This window comes from Cebus imitator, unplaced genomic scaffold (genome assembly GCF_001604975.1).
Source record: "Cebus imitator isolate Cc_AM_T3 unplaced genomic scaffold, Cebus_imitator-1.0 Scaffold550, whole genome shotgun sequence".
In the NCBI taxonomy this organism is placed as follows: domain Eukaryota; kingdom Metazoa; phylum Chordata; class Mammalia; order Primates; family Cebidae; genus Cebus; species Cebus imitator.
This window is the reverse complement of record NW_016107865.1, coordinates 662767-682998: the sequence shown is the minus strand read 5'-3', so window position 1 is coordinate 682998 and position 20232 is coordinate 662767. Positions and strand designations below refer to the sequence as shown.

Genomic DNA, 20232 nt, shown 5'->3' with positions numbered 1-20232 from the left:
TTTTGAAATCCAGGATGGGGGAAAGTTGATTTATAGAAGTTTCAAAGAGCTGTGCAATTTATATATGGTGATTAGGAATTGAAGGCAGCTTTTTCCAAAAAAAGAGAATTTTGCTTCCTCTAATGGCAGGATAACAAATCTTTGTTGCTTGTCCTTCACTGCTTCCGAGCAGATGCTTCTGTATTATCACTGTTTCTCCTGAGGCAACCTAAGCCTCATGGGGAGTGAGGTACTGTTGCAGTTTGTACCCCAGGGACTACCTGTGCATTTTTAAGATACATTCATGAACGTATATGTGACATTGTCCATATATTTCAATTTTTCCATTATGTTTTATGTTATAAATTACAGGAAAAACTTGAGCAACATAAATAAAATATATATAAATCATGAATATATTTCATAGAGAAATTAATTTAGGTCATTAATATTTAAGCTGGTGTTTTCGTTGTGAGTTAATGAAATCTGGTTTAAAGGTGTGGCAAAAGAGATAATCTAAGTCATTAGAAATTCCATGCAGGAAGTTTAAGGGAAAGAGGCAATATGATTATAGGTGGTTTTATAATTTGTTTCCTTCCCCAAAATAATATAACCCAAAATCCTTAAGTCATATTTATGTGCGAGCATTGCTTCAAAGCCAGATAGCAGTGAATTATTTTCTGGGGCAACAGACAGATTTGCAGGGCTTGAGAAGTCTTGAATAATACTAAAAAGAAGAATCAGTTATGGTTTTTGCTGTTTCTAGCACATTGGCTTTGAAGCAGCAGCAGGTTTTAGCCAGTGTTGGGCAGAGTGTATTGCCCTTAGATATTGTATAGCTAAGATTACTTGCTCTGTGACTGTAGCTATGTTATGTGATCTTACATATACAGCTTATTTTTTAAATATTGGCTTGTGATTATTAGCAGTTTAAAAGTATAACTGAAAAAGGAAGTTAGTAGTACTCGCAGTTGGTCTTGTGTGATCCCATTGCAGAAGGAAAGATCTTCAAATCAACCCTAAGACATCAAATCAGCCCTATAGGACATGTAGAGAAGCATCTAGAGAAAACTAGGCTTTCTTCTTCCAAAAGGATTCTTTTCAACTGAAATATATGTCTTGTATCTCATACATTTTTTTTTGGAGACAGAGTCTACAGAGTCTAGCTCCCTCGCCAGGTGCCAGGCTGGAGTGCAGGATCTCGGCTCACTGCAACCTCTACCTCCTGGGTTCAAGCATCTCATACTTATTTTTTTTAAACTGTCATACTTGGAACAAGGATATTTAGTCTTGCGAATATAGTTTTTTGATGAGAGTGGATTGCCCAGCACTCCATAATGAAAAAAGCTGTCCATTATTTGAGACTTAGGGCTAGACCCTTTTTGTTCTAGGCACTAAAATAATACCATTTATTATCTAGTATGTAATAATTTTTAGAAGTTTATCTTTTCATGAAGTAAATTAATCACACAACTGAAGAGTTCTGTTCAAAGAACTGCATTTTTCTGTGTGTCTGTTTTCTTTACCACACATGTATTGATGTTCAGGTGGTGTTCTTTTAGCAGCAGAGGGCCATGCGAGTTTAGGAAGCATTTTCGCTGGTAAGGTTTGGTGGGATCTTACTAGGTATTTTGCTTTGTCTACATCCTCTGAATAATTTTGTATTTATTATAGAACCATTTTCTTTAGTAACAAATCAAGTCAGTGCTAAAAAGTTAACATGATTTAAGAACTTCCTTTTTGTGTTCACTTTGATTTAGAATACCATGAAACTGTTTGTTAGCATGATTTAACAATTTAAATTATGCACTTCATTTCCCTACCATTCGATAGCCTTCCCCATTTTTATAAATGGCACTGTTAACTCAGTTGCTAAGCCAAAAATGTAGGAGGTATTCTTAATTCTTCCCATTTATTGTGTTCTACATCCAATTTATGAGCCTAGTTCCCCTTTACCTCCAAAACTAGGCAGATTCTCCCATCTAACCTAAGAGCCCCTAACTCCTCCTTCCACTTTGGTCACCCTGTAATCCATTCTTATCCACCACCAGGCTGATCCTTTTAAAAGGTGAATCATGTCATAGTCACCCCAGCTTAAAGCATAATGGCTTCTCATAGCACTTGGTATAAAACCCAAGCGCCTTGGGGTAGCCTGTAAGCCTTACATGATCTTATTTTTGCCTCCCTCTGACCTTATCGTGTACTTACTCCTCCCGCCCTGCCCCCCATACTTTTAAGTACCAACCACACTGGCCTGTCTTCTGTTGTCACCTATGCCAAAGCATTTCCTGTCCTCTTGTCATTTAGGTCTTGATCATGTCACCTTCTCAAAGAAGTCTTCTGGCCCCCTTTAGCCCATCATTCCCTTACATTTTCGTAGTATCCATCTTGATCTGAAATTACTTGGTTTGTTTGTGTATTTTTTTTCCTCCTTCTTCAGCCCTTATTAGTCCAATGAAAATAGAGACTGTGTCCGTCTGTTTACTTTCTCATCCTCAGTGTCTAAAGTAAGTACAGAGTATGTATTTGTGAATAGATGAAATATTTATAAAATAACGGTTGATTTGGATGTAGGCTATGTTTTCTCATTTTTCTGGTGAAGGTTCAGAATGGCCCATTTAGTAGAAAGTAAAATGAAGAGGACAGTAAACTAGCAAAACGAGAATCATCATAAATCCTTTTGACTATATTGTTAGAAATAATTACTAAAGAAGCTCTGCTTTAAAAACATTTTCCCATTAAACAGCATGTACATAAGCCCTATAAGCAGATCTAAACATGCTCTGTATTCTTCTGTAAACTTGTTGGATGTTGGTAGATGGTTAATAAATTGTGTTTCTTGGCTGAATACCTGAAAGTTTCCCTAGGTAACTTAGATTCATTAGCTATATTCTAAAACATTTGTCTTAAGGTTCTCCAAAGATTTTTAGAGTTGATACTTTGTTTCTAATTAAGCAATTTAGACAGTTTTGTACTTTATTTGTTTTCAGAGAAGGCATTCTGAGTAAAGGTAGGTTTTAAAGTACTATAATTAAAGTACATAGCTGCAGTATGCTTTAAAATTATAAACATTTAATTGTCTAGAACTGGAGCTGTATTTGTACAACAGAAAATTTTCAGTGTACTTGTAGACCAAAATATGGAAATAGCTTAGAGACATTTCCATTTAACTTTTGACTCTGTCTTCTCAGAAAAAGAAAATAATATGACTTCTAGTAATTTTAAATCTGATATAGAATGCACCATTAAGTGTCTGAAAGTAAGAGTCAAACTAACTGTGGAGAAATACAACTATGAATGAGACTTATAAACTTGTGCTGTAAGATCAGACCTTTTTGTTTTTTCTTCTGCCTCACTACTTAGTCCCACTAAAGAAGTTGGAGTTATTTACATTGTAAACTGGACATTTTCATTTTTACATACATCTTGGGTATGTTTTTAGGTAGGAGGTGCCTTTTTCTAATCAGTTTCATAAGTAGTTGAAGTAGTGGTCATATATTTATTACTAGAGACTCATTCATAAATATATTCGTTTTTGCATTTTGGTGAACTGACATAGATTTCATTGCTGTGGATTTTGTATTAGCTGTCTTGGTTAGTTACTTCTTATAGTGGGATCAGTCCCTGGATTCTAACCCTGACATATACTTCTAGGTTTTGATGAGACTTCCCTGTATCTTTTGGTATATAGCTATCTGTTATACCTAAAGAAAACAGAAAGCTCCAAGTATCCTGCCTGACTTAAACTCTCAGATCACCTGTTACTGTAAAGATTTACCTCCAACGTTGTCTGTGTGCAGCATTAGAGACCATTTTTATAGAGTTGCAAGTATGCTACTATTGGCAAGGAAACAGCATGATCTTTCAGAAACTTCAATGGAAATATATTCATCCTAGGATTCTTGTGCTAAGCTACGAAGATTCTTTAGGATAGAACCAAGTTTTACTAAAATTGAGACTGGGTACCCAAAAACAATGTTGGCTTTCCTATAAACTTGAGATCAAAGCTAAACAGGAAAAATGGTTTATGTTCACAGTGATCATTCATGAAAAATGGTCTGCAAAGATTTATTCCACCATTGCCATGATTCATCCTATGTCTAAAACATTAAGGCATTATTATTCTTATTCTTTCAATTGCACACATTATTCTTCTACTTTATTTTTTTTATTGGTAAAATGTTTTAATATGGTTGAAACATTGAAATAAAATTCAAGACATAATGAACATTCACTTTTTACTTTTTTCTTAAAAGCACATAAATTTTTACATAGTGGCTCTTACCCAAGTTCATGGAAAAGCAATTTGTGCTAAAGAAGACCTCTTCATATTTTTAAACCCCAAGAGGATTTGATGTTTCATTGTATAAGAATTTATTTTCCAATTAGGTGGGTGATTTGAGAAAAACATTACAAAACAGGAATTTGTTTCCTTTGCTGCCGCTGCTGTTGCTGTCATCCAAGTTTACATAGTGTCACTATGAAAGCTAAAAGCGATCATCCTCAGTACCTCATTATACAAGTAAAGTCATCATGTTAAGTCACTGACTGTTGACTTAATGGAATTTGCCACATTTAGGTAGTAACAATACCAAATTCTGCCGTCTTTCAGTTCATTCTTTTCTGTCACGTGTGCCCCTTAGGCAGCTGCTTCTCTCTTGGCCTGGATGAAGGACTGTTCCCCAAAACCAAATGAAATACTTTTCCAACCTAGAGGCCTTGTAGTAGGTTTAGTGGGCTTGTATGTAAAATTTAATGCTCTCTTGTGGTTTTAAGATACTGAACTATGAAAATATCTTAGTAAGATACTTATTTTTTATTTGGTATAGCCAGGAAAAGAAATTGGTTAATAGCAAACAAGAAGTATCGTTTCTCTGCTTTTGAAATAACTTAAAGCCTTTTCTGTTGTGATTTATAGTCTAGTCATCTGATGTTTTCTAACAGAAGTATTTTTGTTTATATAGGTTACTCACTATAAACAATATCCACCCAACACAAGTAAAGTTTATTCCTACTTTGAATGCCGTGAAAAGAAGACAGAAAACTCCAAAGTAAGGAAGGTGAAATACGAGGAAACAGTATTTTATGGGTTGCAGTACATTCTTAATAAGTACTTAAAAGGTATTGCTTTTCCTAGTATATTTAAAAGACTGTTTATTACTCTAGGAGTTCTCTTGGAATTTTTAACAAATCTGTTAATTTGAATGCATTAAATCTTATAATATTGTATGTGTGTTTGATGTTCTAAGAAAAGTTTTCTGAAATAAAAGTTTTTGTTTTTGTTTTTGTTTTTGAGATGGAGTTTTGCTCTCATTGCCCAGGCTGGAGTGCAATGGCGTGATCTCGGCTCACCACAACCTCTGCCTCCCAGGTTCAAGCAATTCAGCCTCCCGAGTAGCTGAGATCACAGGCACGTGCCGCCACACCCAGCTAACTTTGTATTTTTAGTGGAGATGGGGTTTCTCCATGTTGGTCAGGCTGGTCTCGAACTCCTGCCCTCAGGTGATTTGCCCGCCTTGGCCTCCCAAAGTGCTGGGATTACAGACATGAGCCACTGCGCCCAACCGAAATAAAAGTTTTGAAAGGAGCTTAGAAAAGTCAGTAATTTTTGGAGGCTAATCTGGTTTGTTATATATTAATCATTAATTCAGAGTAAAGAATTTGTTACTGAACTGGAAACTCCTTTTGAATTATGGTAGCAATCATAATTAGAATATTTTTATATTAGCCAGTTTTACCTTAAAGACTTATTTTTAAAAACTACCTGTGTCCCTGGACTTAGTTGCAAATGTATATTAAAACAAAAATCCCCCAAATTTCTGTGTTTTCTTATTTGAAAGGCCATTTCTAATCCATTTTTGTAATGATGTTTCTAGGGGGAAAACAGTTCCCAAACACATATATCTTGGAAAATTTTCTCTCTAACCTTTTGAAATAAACATAATCTCAGAATTGAATATAGATTAAGTTGAATTTTAGGCAAATGATAACTCTTTTCTATAATCGTGACTATTTTAAAATTAGGCAGTTCAGAACGATAGTCTTATACTACTGAAAACCTAGCTAGATATCAGAAGTAATTATTGGTAGCAAGAATACCAAAGTTTTGTTTTGTTTTCTTTTTTAAGACAGGGTCTCAGTTAGTCACCCAGGCTGGAGTGCAGTATCACAATATTGGCTCACTGCAACCTCTACCTCCCAGGCTCAAGCGATCCTTCCCACTCAGCCTCCCAAGTAGCTGGGACCACAGACTCACACCACCATGCCTGGCTGCTTTTTGCATTTTTTGTAGAGACAGGGTTTCACCATGTTGGCCAGGGTGGTCTCCAACTTTTGAGCTCTCAAGTGATCCCCCACTCCATGGCCTCCCAAAATGCTGGGATTACAGATATGAGGCACTATGCCTAGCCCCAAATGAGTTCGCTAGTTATCGTGTATAAAGTTAACAGAGACTGATAGCATATAATTTAGTCATATAACTTAAGAAATTTGTAAAATGTTATTATTAATTATAACTAAAATGTATTGATTACCTATTCTAGGCCAGCATTATTGTAAGTGGTTCATATGTCTTAACTCATTTTGCCCTCACAATCATCATATAAATGGGCAGTCAACTGTTACCGTCATTTACAGATAAGAAAAGTTAATTAAAAGTGTGTCGTTGGATGGGGCAAAGTTTAGTAATTGTGGAAGTTACTGTCTTATCAGCCCTAAAGATCAGACATTCTTTATGAACAAAGTGAGAAGGTTCATCTGGATGTAAGAAGCTTTTGAGTCATCTCAAATTGAAAAGTACCAAAATTAATCTAGAGAAAAAAAAATTTTTAAAAACTATGCAAGTATTTATTTTAAAAGCAGATGTGTAACAGAAAAAATTAATAAAATTTATACTTAGAGTGATTGGAAGTACAAATTCCTTTTCTGAGGCCGGGCGCAGTGGCTCACGCCTGTAATCCCAGCACTATGGGAGGCTGAGGTGGGTGGATCACGAGGTCAAGGAATCAAGACCATCTCGGCCAACTTGGTGAAACCCCGTCTTTACTAAAAATAACAAAAATTAGCTGGGCGTGGTGGCGCGCGCCTATAATCCCAGCTACTAGGGGGGCTGAGGCAGAAGAATTGCTTGAATCCGAGAGGCAGAGGTTGCAGTGAGCCAAAAAATTGCACCACTGCACTCCAGCCTGGTGACCAGGCGAGACTCTGTCCCAGAAAAAAAAATTCTTTTCTGACTCTGCTGTTTACTCTGGGTGAGTCATTTAATTTGTCAGTTATATTTTTAATCCATATAATGGGTGAAATAGCCAAAGCCATTAATTCTGTGACAATTCAGCAACTCACAGAATATCTTTAGCAATGTAAACACGACATGTATATTCTTTTAGGTAAAGTAGTAACCAAAGAGAAAATCCAAGAAGCCAAAGAGGTCTACAAAGAACATTTCCAAGATGATGTCTTTAATGAAAAGGGATGGAACTACATTCTTGAGGTAAAAAAATGGTTTCATGTTTTGATCTGTTTTGGTTTTTCTTTTCGTTCAAAACTTCTTGAAAAGGAATTTGTTTTTGTTTTTGAAACAAAGTCTCACTCTGTCACCCAGGCTGGTGTGCATTGGCACGATCTCAGTTCACTGCAGCCTCTGCTTCCTGGGTTCAAGCAATTCTCCTGCCTCAGCCCCCCGAGTAGCTAGGACTACAGACAGGCACACGCCACCACGTCCGGCTAATTTTTGTATTTTTAGTAGAGGCGGGGTTTCACCATATTGGCCAGGCTGGTCTCAAACTCCTGACTTCAAGTGATCTTCCCACCTTGGCCTCCCAAAGTGCTGGGATTACAGGTGTGAGCCACCACGCCCAGCCAGAATTTGAATAAGACATTAGAGTAATTTGTATAAGACATCAATTGTTTTGTTTGTGGTCTGCATATAATGGCTATTTTAAACATCCTTTAAAAGTTACTAGTAACATTTTATCCCTCACCCCATATCCCCCACGTTAAATCATTAGCATATAGGATTTATGGCACATCTAAGTAATTAATATAAATGAATTAAAACTTAAATAACATTTTTGAGAAAGAAAATTCATTCTTGAAAATACACTGTAAGTAGGAAAGGGCATGGTTATTTGGCAGTTTCAAAGTGTAGGTCTGTTTTCTTGACTGAAAACAGATGCTTGAGTCTGTCACTACACATAATTCTTGGAAGTTTCTCACTGAATAGTGGGAGTGGTTTGGTGCTGATCCACGAAGTTGGTTTTTAGTCTTTATTGTATTACATTTATATCTAATATGTTTGAATTCATTGTTTAAATATCAAGGCCTTCAAAGACAGTAATAGAATTATGAGGGTTGAATATACTCTGCTGGTTTCCTTATATTACAAAGATGATGTGGGAATGGAATCTGTTGGCATCTCTTGATGTTGAGTGTTACTTTATCTCACAAACGAAAGTTTTTTACATTGTACAGACTGTCAAACACAGAATAAATAGAAATACTTTAACCTTCATGCCTGTATGACAATACTGACTTGTACTATTTGGTAATTAATTATGGGTCTTGAAAAAGTCAGGTGAGCACTCTGTGCTGCATTTTTCCCATATCTTAAGTAAGGTCAGTAGAATCTGGAGCTAACTCCTGCGCTTGCTCCGTTTCTCTTCTGTGAGCTTTGTTGTAAGGATAAATACAGTAATAAGTTAGGTGCTATGCTTATTACTATACTGTCAGGTGGACAGGGCAATAAGTTGTTTGATTATATGATCAGAAAATTTTGGGGAACTAAAGCTTCTCTAGAAATAATCTGGTCTAACCCCATTTTACAAACAGAATCTGAGACCCAGAGAAGGAATGACTTGCCCAAGGTCTCCATGCTGCTTTTGAGTATGAACTAGGACCTATAGGGCAGTGTTCTTACTGCTGTACATTCTGCCTCCGGTGTTAAACACATTTTTCCTTTATTTAATTACCTGGTCCCAAATCACATAAATTATTAGGATTTCTGAAACAACTTGCCTTCCTAGTGAATAGTTAGGGACAGCTTTTCTCTTTTAAAGGGAGGGATGGAAGGAGGCCAGTGTCACATAGCAAATAACCTTCAGCCTTATTTTGGAGGCAATTACTGCATTAAGAAGAAGTCAGTTAAGTCAGGCTTGAATGTTAATTGACAAGATCTGTATTTGGCCTAATCTCATAGTTTGAGGTCCATGACCAGAATAAAGAGGGAACCTATTTCGGTTCTTCTGCAGGGATTTTTTTTTTTTCCCCTAGCTCTCCTTCTCTCAATTTTGTTTTCTTTTGTTCTTTAATGACAATCCTTCACCGGGCACAGTGGCTCACACCTGTAATCCCAGCACTTTTGGAGGCCAAGGTGAGTGGATCACAAGGTCAGGAGTTCAAGAACAGCCTGGCCAACATAGTGAAACCCCTTCTCTACTAAACATACAAAAATTAGCTGGGTTTGGTGGCACAGTCCCAGCTACTCAGGAGGCTGAGGCAGGAGAAGTGTTTGACAGTGGGAGGCGGAGGTTGCAGTGAGCTGAGACCATGTCACTGCACTCCAGCCTAGGTGACAGAGTGAGACTCCATCTCAAAAAAAAAAAAAAAAAAATTATATGCATATAAATCCTTTATCTTTCAGTCCACAGCCTTTGTTTTGTGAAAATGACCAATTCAGAATAAAGATAATGTTCTTGGAATATTTTTAGAATATGTTGGAGTTAACTCATCCTTTGTCTTTTTCTGAATGAGCAGGGAAAAAAGCAACAGTTTTGATCAGTTTGGAATTTTCCGCCCCTTCTAGTGATAAATATTCTTAGCAGAAGCACATGGCAGCATTAAACTTAAAAATTAATATTGGTACCTATGTTGTTAATAATTTTAACTAATTTTATTTTAGAAGGATAAGGATATTCTGAGTAGATTACAGTAACATCTACAATTGCAATTTCTGTGACAGTAAATTTAGCTTCTATAAAATGTAAAGAACCTTTTGTAAAACAGCGTGTAGTTGAGTATCATCTGTTGAATGAATGAATTTATTTTCTCCTACCAGAAGTATGATGGGCATCTTCCAATAGAAGTAAAAGCTGTTCCTGAGGGCTCTGTCATTCCCAGAGGAAATGTTCTCTTCACAGTGGAAAACACAGATCCAGAGTGTTACTGGCTTACAAATTGGATTGAGGTGAATTGTTTTTTGTCGTTTTCATTTTTATTTAACATTAATTGAATAAAGACCATTGAACTGAGATTACAGTTTAGAATTTGTTACTAATAAAGGTATATAATCTCCTACAATTTACTTAACCTTTGCAGGCTTCAATTTCCTCATCTATAAAATGACAGACTAAATAATCTTTAAGTTTCCTTCTAGTAGGATAGAATGTTCTGAGATTTTGTTTAACAAATTATTGAGAGTGATTGATTGTTTTTAAAACTTAGTTGGCTTTCCTCTGATTCACTGCAATTTTAAATGTGTATTATCTTAGAGCAAACTTTTTCTAACAGCACATTTCTAGTAACTTAACAACATTCAATGAATGATAAATGTTCAAGTTAGACTAAAAGAACTTTGTTCCAACTTTTAGTAACTACTTTCTTCATTTTTCTCTAATCAGTTTAGGTCCTGGGATCTACCACCTGTTACTTTTCAGTTTCTCATCTAAATATAAGCAAGAATTCATATTGTTTAATTTTTCAGGAAGAGTATATTAAAAGGAAGGGTACATTATGGGCTTTGGATTCTACACAAGCCTTTTTTGTTGTTTTTCTTGTATGTATACCTAAGTAGTCATGTTTTCACATGGTCAGAGCTTTGATAATAATACTGTACTTAGCTTCTGAACAGTTTAATAATAGATTTTACCTGTAAGAGGAAATTAGAAAGTAATGGTGGAAATAACACCTTACTATCTGGAGGTATTTACATAGTTCTTAGAACTAATTAGTTTATTAAAGTAATTTGCTGTTATATTGTAAAATAGTACATTTGAGGCTCACTTATAAAAATTGGAAAAAAAATTGAAATATAAGAGGTCCAAGAATATGTTAGAAACACATTTTGCTAAGTTGACAGGAAATTAATAGACTTTGGATGGGCCATTAATAATAGACTCAGAAAAAAGGTACAGTTAAATAAGGGTTTTAAATAGTTTATACTAAAACTATCAATTAACTGTGAACTGTAAAAGAGAATGTATCTTACTAGTTTCTGTACAGCTGTAAATAGTGTTTGTATTGGCAAATATGTGGTTTTCAGGGGATGGTGTTAAAAAAACACAAGAGTAGGAGAGTTGTTCATATCATCTAGACTAGGTTTTTACCTTAAATACCAAAGATCCCAACCAGGTAAATCTCACTCAGAAAATTCATCCTCTGTGGATTAACCTTTTTCGTATTGTTCTTTTTAGTTGTCTGACTGGTGATGTAGTCAGTAAGTACTCTCACTCATGTCTTATTAAACTTGCCTAAAGCATATATTTATGGAAGGAGAGAACTAGATAGCATTCCACCTTGCTTCATTATATAGTTTTTCTTCTTCTGAAAGTGAAGAACATTGGTGTTAAAATTAAATTTTTGTTTTTTAATAAAGAAAAATAAATTTTAATAAAGTTTTAATAAACCATTATTTTTAGTATCTCTCACTAGGAAACCATAAAGTAAAAAAAAAAAAATTATTTTAAAGCGGTAGTTTAGCAAATATTTAAATATCATTTTTAATAAAAGGAGTTATTAAACATAAATTTAATATGGGACTGTTTGATACTGTTTTTTTAAAAGTACATAGACCCTTGCTTTTAGTCACTTAAAACCTGAAACAATTTATATTGAATTTATCTTCTTTATACTAATATATATTATTTCAAATTATTTCAGTCCTAAATAGGCATTTATATATCTAAGGCATAAAAATTTATAGTCTGATACTGTCTATTCCTTATCGTAGTTTCTGATAGATTCACACATTAAAAAAAAAAGGCTCTAAGTATCAGACCTCCATGATAGAGCTCTTCATAGATACTTTGCGTTCCTCGTGGGGATAGAGGAAATTCATCCTATTCTTATCAGTCCCCAAGCCTAAGTTTACCAGCTTATATTTGAAAGCTGTTACCAACCCCAATAAACTTAGTACTTGCAAATTTGCAAATGTTCTTTAAACAGACCTTGATTTAAAACATTTTAAATAATAGCACTAAATAGTTTTTCTTTTCATTCTCTTTCCCAGTATATGTTCATAGTTATTAATAACTATTGATTGTTATTCGCCTGTTAGTAGTACACAGAATTTTAAAATACACTGAAATTATTGGGTTGTTTTATTTCAGTATTGCTGCCAGAACAAACTTTAGTCCTCTCACATTTCATAACAAATTTAAGAGCACCTAGGAGTTCTGCAAAGTTGTCTCAGGCTTACGGGGTTGGGGGCGGGTGCTGAGAAACCAGCATAGTGGGCTAAACTTACCCCCTCTTCTACCAAAAAGAAAAAGAAGAAAAGGAAAGATGAGTTTAAAACAATTATACTGACCAAGTGTCCTCATTTCACAGATGGGGAAATTGATCCCTTAGCGATGGACAGACTGATGAACAGAATAGGTGCAGCACCCTTTCTGCTGTACTACACCATTTCTCATTCTTTTAAGCCTTTATCCTATGCAGTGGCATTGTAATAAACACTTCTGAAAGGAAATTTACAGGTTTACTTCCTTTAGTCTTAGTTTCAACTAATAATTTTATTTTGATTTGTGTGGGCAAATTGCTATTTTGGAAAAGTTTCCAACAAGGCCTACTTTATTAGACCTTGGATTAACCCAAACTAACTTGCCTTTTTTTCCCTTGCTTACACCTACAGTGATCTTTTTAAAAGGGGAGTGATTTTATTAAGAGTATAATTTAAGCTGATTTTGTTGGACTATGGAAAGGAAACGGTGATGTGAAGGATCACTGTGTCTGATAGTTATTTCTCTCCTTCCCTGGCATTTTTCGAGGGGTAAGGTCAATCTTCTACCTTTATAACTCAACTAGAGTTTTTCACATATGTTTTATATCTTATACTCCTAGATAATATTAATATTTGAGTTGAATTAAAATGTGAGAGTTGATTGAATTAAATTCAACAAGTGAATATTCATTAAGTACCAGCTATGTACCAAAAACAGTGCTGGGCACAGAAGTTAGAGTAAGGTGTCTCACTTAAAGGGCCTTTGAGGGAAAGGTGGCAATTTATTCTTAACTAACCACTAATATCATTAAAAATTAGTGCTAAGTTGGTAGCAGAAAATAGGTAATTCTGTCTAAAGGAATCATGAAATGGAAAATAAGCTTTTAATAAGGAGAAGGAAGAGCTTAAGAAATGCTACTGTGTTCTTAGAATGACAAATAGTCCTATGGCGTCTGTAGCATAAAAGTAAAAAATGTATAGACGATAAACCTTGTGCTGGTATACAAGGCAAGATGCTGGAAGGCCTCAAATCCTGTATGAATGAGCTCCACCCCCACTCCGTGAACAGCAGATCACCGTTAAAGCCTTTTAAGGAAAGCCTAAAAAAAAAACTTGTTTTGGAATGATAACCAGTGGCAGTATGAGGAATAATTAGAGAGGCTAAAGGTTAGGATAATCATGGGCACTGGCAGTAGAATCGAAAGAATAATTTCAGAAGCAGAATGGTCAGAGGTTGGAAGTGACTGGTTATAGAGTTTAAGAATTGCATCAATTTTCTATTGTATAACAAACTACCCCAAAACTTAGTGGCTTAAAGCAACTATTATTTCTCCTGATTCTGTGGTTGACTGAATGGTCCTCTGCTGGTCTTGCTTAGACCTATACATCTGCATTTAGCTGAGGGTTCAGCAAGGCTGGACTCTCTATAATGGCCTCATTCCCATGTCTGGGGCCTCACCTTAGATAGCTGTGACTACCAGGTCTCACTCCATAAGAGGCTTCTTCAGAGCCTCTTGGTCTTGGGGTTCTAAGAGAAAGAGTAGACGCTGGAAAACCTCTTGAAACTGGGGCTTGGGAGTCACACAGGACTTTCTCCACAATCTGGTTAGTCAAAAGTAAATCATAAGGACAGCACAGAATCAAGGGATGAGAACGTAGATTCTATCTCTTGATGAGAAGAGCTGCAAAGGCCACATTTAATCAGTCACAGGAGTCTAATGAATGCTGCAGGGTTTTTAAAAACGATGACCAGATTGGCAGGTTCAAGGTTAATCTTTTTATTTGTTTTTACTTGTTTTATTTATCACTTGTATTCAGTAAAAGCTTGCTTTGTCAAATTTAGTTAATAAATATCTTTTTGGTTCAGCACAGACATTGCATCATCTTAGCAGCTCTTTTTTCAAACAGATTTGAAGCTGCTTCTAGTGACATACTATCTGGTTTATAAAATAAAAATAGAAAAGTATGATCTTAGAATGGAAATAATTATTACGGTTGCTGTAATTAAACATACTTTCTGTGGAGATTCCTGGCAGCCAAGAAAAAAAGGGAAATCAAAACACTGTTCTTATCAGAAAGAGGAACCCAGCATTTCTTCTGTTTTCTCATTTGGGAACTTAGTAGTCACTGAATTATAAAGTAGACCATGACCTTGATTAAACAACATATGCGGAAATGTTTCCTGTGACTTACTTATATAAGTATTTTATCAAATATATAAATATTTGATATATTTGATAAACATTTGATGTATTTTATAAATATTGATAAATATTTGATATTTATATATTTGATAAAATACTTATATATTTGATAAAAGCTACATACATAAAGCATAACTCGGTAAATATATTTCTGTAGTAATAAGTTAAAGTGCTTCAAGTATATAACTTAGTTGTCCTATTCAATCCAAGGGAAAATTAGATTCAAGACTACCTAGAGGAGTAAACGAACAACTTCTTTAGACCAGTACTAATCAAAATACAGTTCTATACTTAATGTGAACTTGCATCAAATAGGGCATGCTGGTCCATGCTGGTCTATGCCCTAGTTGATGCAAGTCCACGTTAAGTACAGAAATGAAGAGTAAGCATTTAGACACTTAGGGCAGCTTGACATTGCCTCAGCATCCCAGTTTGAGTGTACTTTATAAACTATTGATCCATGACAGATTGAAACTTTCAAAATTGGTCCTTTTATCACAGATAGTCTTTCAGAATGTTATTTGCTTCTTTGGAGCTTTGGATAGAAACTTGGTAATGTGAAGTTCTCTGTTGTGTGGGCCTGCTGTGCTTATCTTCTTTGTTGCTGATTTGAGAGCTGAGCAATGTACTATATCTGGAATGCACACAACAGGCATCCTGTGCAGTTGAGTGTCTAGTTAATAGTATGGAAGCTCCAGGACATACCTCCAACAAAAGCTAGGATTTTCCTCAGAACGAACGCAGGATTTTATGTCTTAATGTTTGTGGTTAATTTTGTTACTACAGACTATTCTTGTTCAGTCCTGGTATCCAATCACAGTGGCCACAAATTCCAGAGAGCAGAAGAAAATATTGGCCAAATATTTGTTAGAAACTTCTGGTAACTTAGATGGTCTGGAATACAAGTTACATGATTTTGGCTACAGAGGAGTCTCTTCCCAAGAGGTAAGTGACTGAAACCAACCTCATTTAATATAGAGTACCACTATAAACTTTTGGGGATGTTACTGGGATTGATCTTGGTTCTAAGCAGGCCACATTTTGAAATTCCGAAGATTCAGCCAGCAGATACATACTCAGTACCTACTACTATGTGCAGGGTACATGGGATATGGCCTTCCACAGATGTCCCTGTCCTTGATACATTAGATGGACAGATGGATAGAAATAGACATAATAAATATATCAGAGGTGAAATAATTCCATAGAGAAGCACAACGCAGGGTAAGGGAAGAGAGAGTGATGAAAAGTGGGGTGGAGCACTATTAAATAGCTAATATTTAATATTTATTAAATATTAATATATCAAATAGTTGATGTTTAATTTAGTAATTAATATTTACAGTTATTAAATAGTTTAATAACATTAGTTAATAACTGTTACCTCTTTGAGGAGATAATAGTTGAATTTTTTAATATTTAGGAAAAATTGAATCTCTGTCATTAAGAACTGTTATCTCTGATAATAAATACTTTCCTAAGAATAGCTAAAGACAATTCCCATGGGAGCCACGCCATATACCTTAAATATGGTTGACTGGATGGTCCTCTGCTGGTCTTATTATTATGTGGGTTTTTCTTTTTTGGATTTCGGTTTATGATTGATTTTCCAGACTGCTGGGATAGGAGCATCTGCTCATTTGGTTAACTTCAAAGGAACAGATACAGTAGCAGGAATTGCTCTCATAAAAAAATATTATGGAACGAAAGATCCTGTTCCAGGCTATTCTGTTCCAGCAGCAGAACACAGGTAAAAAATTCTGTTTATTTACTAAAACTACTAACTTTTTTTACTCTTGTATTTGTAACTCAGTGACATTTTACCTAACTGCAGAGCCAGGTACCTACAGTAAATCTTCATGAACTTGAGCAACACAAACTCAGTATCTATACAGAAGTATAAACATTAGTCTCAGAGAGGTAGAGAAATTCTATCCATTCTAGAAGAAACAGCTTAAGAGCTTTTTTCCAACACTTGCATTGTCATAGAAATTTTCTTTTTAAGGAATTTTTTTTGTTACTGTATTGCCAAATGTAGATAGATTTTATTCATTAAATTTAGAAGCACTCACTTACAGTACTGTCCACTTTTTGCCTTTTCCTTGTCCTTCTATATGACTTTCCCTGTATTTGCCCTGGAAATTGTCATCTGTACAGTACCTTCAGTTGTAGATGAGAAAGCAAGACGTTTTGAGGAAAGAAAGGGTGTTCAGATCCTTTTTACACTTCCTTATTTACTCTTACTAAACCATCTTTAGTTACCCAAGAAAGAAATTATAATCTAAACCACAGCTGCCCTGGTCCTAGAGCTAACTTTATTGAAAGTACATGGGGTTTTTTAAGTGTTTGTCAAACCTTATTTCTGGTTTTTATAACAAAATTATTTACTATGATCATTAGGGAATGTTTAAGTTCTGCTTATACTTAAAACTCCAAAATGCTAAAAACAGCAATGAGTTTAGAATCAAGCTAATTAAGCCTTATTGTTACTACTATTTGAGCCATATTAGTTGACCAGTGTTCATATGCAAGGCAGTCTACTGGGTGCAACAAGCGATAGAAAGATATTTTTTTAAAACTGACCCTATCCTCAGGATGAAATAATACACTAGTGATAGTCTGCTCTGTTGGTTAAGTGCTTGTAAGGAGGTACAGTTAAAATGCTGTAGTGTTACAAGGGAAGGAAAGGAAGAATCATATTCCACTAGGAAAGGAGGATCATATTTCACTAGCAGTATCAAGAAAGCTTTTATAGAATATGCAAAATCTTCTCTTCTTGAAAGATTGGTAAAATTTAATGGCTAACATTGGGCAGTTATTCATTCTCTGAGTAAATATTTATTGCATGCTTATCTTGTGTGAAACATAGTGATGAAAGCAGAGAGAGTGAATGTGTTGAGAGAATAAAGGCTGAAACAGATTTCTTAGGGAGCATAGGGGAGACCGAGAAGACAGGTTCGGGTTAGTAAGGGCCCTCATGTTTTGACATTGAATGTTAACTGTGTGCACATCATGCTAGGTTATTCTAAATTAGGCATTTTTAAATGGAAGCAGCCACTGACATTTTTGAGCAAAGAAGTGATGTTATCAGATAGATATTGTAGGAGACATTTTTATAGCAGGATGTCTGTCCTATGGATTGGAAAAACCGGAAGATAGTCTTTATGGGAAGCTATTCCAACAGTTTAAGGTGATGAAGTCCAGAACCAAGATGCCAAATAAATGGAAGGAAATAGGTAAACATGAGCAATGTTTGGGAGATAAAACTGCTAAAACTTGGTGTTTTGAGTTGGGACTCTAGGGAATAGATTCAGCTGACCTTTATGAGCATTGTGGTATTAGTAAGGCCTTGTTGAACACTTTTACATAAAGTTTCAAGACTAGCAACCTGGGAAAATAAGAGTGTCTTTAACAGATAAAGTTTTAGAGTATTTTTATTTTGGACTTAGATGTGCATCTTTTAAAAATCTAATGTAGTATGCACATATTAGACTCTTGGCTGTTGGTTGTTTCAAAGTAGTAACATCATTCTGAGAACAAGGACAGTGGCTTTAGGGCTTTCTTGTTAAAATGAAAAGGATGCTATATGTGGGCATGAGATAAAAATCCATTTTATTTTTATGGTCTCATTCATTGCATTGGTAAAATTTATATACAGATGCTTCACATGTTCTTAATAGAAACGTCTTTTAAACAAGAGCATAGTGTACCAAAAAGGATTGGATTGAAAGTTGGGAAACCTGGGTGACCTTCCGGCTGACATAGTGGGTGGCCTTGAGCAAGTCACTTGTCTCTCTCAAGTGCTTATCTCTGTTCATTTCCTCCATCCAACCAAACAAAAGGAGGGCCTAAAGTTTTACATCTCCAACATCACAAGGTCATTGATGATAAATGAGCTAACATCTAAAATAACTTTAAGAGGACTGTATAAATTTAGACGTTTACATTATTATATGTATCTTAATAGAAGAATCTGTACCTAGAAATATTTAATTACAGAAGCTTTTTTTCTCAAACTTGGGAAGGTATCAGATTTAATTTGGTGCTTGAAATTGGGATTAATAGCATTGGTAGAATTCATTAATGATATTTATGATCTCTAGAATTCATTTATAATCTTCATATATCAAATACTAGAAGAATAGAGGTTATGATCGATCTAGCTAGAGTGTGCTATAGCAGGTGTCTGTGGGATGCTGACATGAAGATACTCAACTTTCTATCAAACAAAGTAGATCTGGAGCCCAGAAAAGAAAGATGCTAAAATACAGATGCTGGAAACCCTCATGCAGGGACTTTTTTTTTTTTTCTTAAGCTTTGAATGTTTCACACAAGGTGTTACGGAAGACAAGTACCTAAGTCAGAGCCATAAGAAATATTGCCATTTGGCAGGTTAGATTGAAGAAGGAGAGCTCAGCGTCTGGGGAAGACTGAAAAGGGAACCATAGAAATAGAAAAATAAAGGTGAAACATGGGAGATGTCATTGAAGTCAAGAAAGAAAGCTTCAGGAAAATTCAGGTGTCTTGGAGAAAGCAAGTAAGATCGAACAATGAAGTTTGCTAGACATGATACAAGTAGATGGTTAGATGACTTACTGTTACAACATTGTAAGCGGTGTCTTCTCCATTGTTGGTATTCATTGATCTTAATTCTCTCCTTTTTAGAGGGAATTAGCAGTTCTGAATATGAAGAGGAGCTTCTTTTCAGTCGTATCTTAATTCCTTTAGCCTACAGATGCATAACATAGAGAATTGACATGATAGCTACTGGCAGCCTCTGTAGCTGTTAAGAAGAGTGTTCACTAATGAGTTTAATATAAATAGGTTTTCAATTTTGGATTCTAGGTTGTAGTCTTTATCATCTTGAAATGTACATGCTGCATTACCCCAAGTATACCATTGACAATATGGGAAAAAGATGAACTCTACTCCTTTTAAAAAAAAAAAATGTATAAAGTGATAATTTCAGACATAAAGTCTGACTCTTTAAACAGTTATGAATTAAACTTATGCTTACTTGGGCTTTACAATAAATGAATGTGCTATCTTTTTATTATTTACTGGGGAGAACAGATTGGAGACAAAGACTAGAAAAATTAGGGAAAATGAAAAATTGCTTGGCATAATGAAATAATAATTTTCAGAAATGTTAAGTTCTGTTTTAGATCTTTTAAAATTATTTACATTATGTGTTAACAAATATTTATGCAGGTTGAGCATCCGAATCCAAACTGCTCCAAAATCTGAAGCTTTTTGCTCAAAAGAAATGCTCATTGGAGCATTTCGATTTCAGAACGAGGGATGCTTAACTGATAAGTATAATGCATACATTCCAAAATCTCAAAAAAAATTGAAATTTAGAATACTTCTGGTCCCAAGCATTTAACATAAGCAATACCCAATCTGTAATCACTTATTAAATATGAATCTATCCAATAAGAAGAACTGGTATTAAGGACATTGCAAAAATCACTATAACCATTCTTATCCAAATAGAAACTCTCATACCTTATTTTCCATCTTAATTATATTTTGCTTAAACTTTGAATTTTTATTTCCTGGGCATATATTAATTTGTAGTAGATAATCTACAAACAAAGTACATGACTTCTTATT

At 35.0% G+C, this 20232-nt stretch overlaps 1 protein-coding gene and 1 long non-coding RNA gene across 2 annotated transcripts in view; one reads left to right on the top strand and one right to left on the bottom strand.

The window, feature by feature from the left end:
* NAMPT (nicotinamide phosphoribosyltransferase) overlaps positions 1–20232 on the top strand; it is a 39324-nt gene that overhangs the window by 2864 nt on the left and 16228 nt on the right. Inside the window, exons 2-6 of the mRNA XM_017515439.1 lie at positions 4944–5100; positions 7365–7468; positions 10031–10159; positions 15403–15561; positions 16230–16366. Coding sequence (XP_017370928.1) covers positions 4944–5100; positions 7365–7468; positions 10031–10159; positions 15403–15561; positions 16230–16366 — 686 coding nt within the window. The remainder of the gene's footprint in view (positions 1–4943; positions 5101–7364; positions 7469–10030; positions 10160–15402; positions 15562–16229; positions 16367–20232) is intronic.
* Positions 18255–20232, bottom strand: part of LOC119469030 — a 123690-nt gene continuing 121712 nt past the window's right edge. The window contains exon 3 of the long non-coding RNA XR_005197853.1: positions 18255–19345. This is a non-coding gene — a long non-coding RNA (uncharacterized LOC119469030). The remainder of the gene's footprint in view (positions 19346–20232) is intronic.